The sequence below is a fragment of the Elephantulus edwardii genome, unplaced genomic scaffold (genome assembly GCF_000299155.1).
Source record: "Elephantulus edwardii isolate Elephantulus edwardi_28Jun2011 unplaced genomic scaffold, EleEdw1.0 scaffold00059, whole genome shotgun sequence".
NCBI lineage: Eukaryota > Metazoa > Chordata > Mammalia > Macroscelidea > Macroscelididae > Elephantulus > Elephantulus edwardii.
Genome location: NW_006399809.1, coordinates 10,125,496 through 10,127,746, shown reverse-complemented (window position 1 = coordinate 10,127,746; position 2,251 = coordinate 10,125,496). Strand labels below are relative to the sequence as shown.

Below are 2,251 nucleotides of genomic sequence, written 5' to 3'. Positions count from 1 at the left end.
AGAGAAGAACTGTCACCAATTCTATATAAACTATTTCAAAAAATAGAATAAGATGGAACACTCCCACACTCATTCTATGAAGCAAACATATCCTTGATACCAAAGCCAACTAGTCTTTTTTAAGATTATAAATATGTTAAAATTTCATTTTATACTTTATTAAGCACTTAAGATTTACCTAAATCCAGAATAAAACAGTACAAGAAATCTTGAATACCTAACTCTGTAATAAAACAGAAAAGTGTCCAGAGAAATATATTTGGTTTGTTGGGGTGGTTTTGCATAAGTGATCCGATCATTCCTATCTCATTTTGTAAAAGTTAAGTATTATTGCCCAATAATATCACTTACTACTAAAAAATAGTAAAAGATAATAAGCAGAATAAAATCCCCCTCAAAGAGGTAAGTTTTTAAATTTTTATGCTATTTTTAATCTTCAGGTTCTAAAATCGTGTCCATTGTGTGCTGATTTAAATAAACCCTTACTTATTTTTTACTCCTAAACTTTCACAATTTGTTTTTAAGAATCCAATAGGAAGGATAAACTTGGCTAATTGTACAAGCCGTCAAATAGAACCAGTCAACAGAGAATTTTGTGCAAGACGCAACACTTTTGAATTAATTACTGTCCGGCCACAGAGGGAAGATGACAGAGAGACCCTCATCAGTCAGTGTAGAGATACGCTCTGTGTCACCAAGTGAGTATTAAGCTGTAGGTATTTGTACAACTGGAGTTGATTACTCAGTATATTATTAGTGCTGTAAGAAATACTAGTGATTGTCCTTTTCTTTGAAGAGGATACAATATGAATAACTAACTGAAGCACATATATCAGTGAGGGATAATCTGTAATAAGTAAATTGATATATTTTCTGGAAATACAGTGTTCAGATTATCAGTTAATCATGTTTAATAATATACTAAAAATAAAGGTATTTTCAAGGCAGTTTGCTAATGGACTTTAGGTTAAAGTTAAGAATTTATTTGTAGTTGAGAAGTCAAACATTTAAGAGACATTGGTTTGAATCTCATAAAGCTTCTATCACAATGTTATCTTCAATTAGATTATCTACTAAGACAATTCTATTCAACTCTGCAAATTTGTTTTGAGATTAATTTATATAATACAGAATAAACTGTCAAGAATAAAACTTTTTTTGTTAACCCTGAGCTGGAGTATAGTAGAGTTTGAGATGTGTCTAAGGAAGCTTGAAGACCAACTCTAATGTACACAATTGTCATTACAGCAAAAGCTTGAATCTGGCAGCCTTTGGGTAGTGTGCGGGTCACTATCCACATGAGGGAATTGGATAGAGTTGGCTCCATCTGTTTCTGGTGTAGAAGTGTTAGAAAGCTGAAGCCAACAGACATGATACTAAAATAGAGCAAAGTTGCCCAAATATTGTCAGTTGGTTTTAAAATACCTAGATAGTATTCAGGAACCCATTCTTTGGGAATTCTCAATGTCTCCTTAGCCAGTCTCCTGCAGAAAATCTGCTAGGTGACGTGTTGTTTTGCATCTAATTACTCTGTATGTAATTTTCTTATCTGAAAACCCACTGGAGGGTTAGCTATGGTTTGGTGCTGACTCATTGCACCTGACAACAATTTGAGTAGAAGTTTCTTTGCTGAACATTTGAAAGTGGCACATACTCAATTCAGTTCCAGCTGTATCTTCAGCTTTACTTGGTGCCTTAAAACTTATTTTACTTCTTTGTCAACAAGAGTTCTGTATTATATTTAGCTTTTGTTTCATCTGTTTTTTCCACTGAGACTTTTTGGCCTATATTTTTATCCAAAATTAATGTCTCATTTTTCTTTCTACTAACCAACCTTTCCATCTTTTTTTCCTTTAACTAAAAGGTTTCTCTTATGATCAATAGTACCTACTTCAAAATATTATGATATGATTAACCATTTAAGCTAAAAACGCTTCATTTACAGGGAGGCAGCGGGACTTTGCACTTAGCAAACATTTAAATACTGACTCTGCCTTACCAGATGTAACCGAAGCATAGTTTAACTTTTTTACCCTCCGAATGAATTCTCTTGTGTCAAAAGAGAAAAATGAACTCCATAGAATGATTATAAACATTAATGAGCTAATGAGCTTAAAGAATTTAACTCAGTACCTGGCATATGGAGTAAGCTCAGCAGATGGTCACTATAATTTTTATTTTTATATTTATTTATTTATTTTTTTAAATTTAGGTTGTTTGTCATTTCAATGAGCATCTACAGAGATTTTGG

At 32.5% G+C, this 2,251-nt stretch overlaps 1 protein-coding gene across 1 annotated transcript in view; it reads left to right on the top strand.

Moving 5' to 3' along the window:
• ANLN (anillin, actin binding protein) overlaps window positions 1–2,251 on the top strand; it is a 104,096-nt gene that overhangs the window by 99,302 nt on the left and 2,543 nt on the right. Inside the window, exon 25 of the mRNA XM_006887626.1 lies at window positions 526–698. Coding sequence (XP_006887688.1) covers window positions 526–698 — 173 coding nt within the window. The remainder of the gene's footprint in view (window positions 1–525; window positions 699–2,251) is intronic.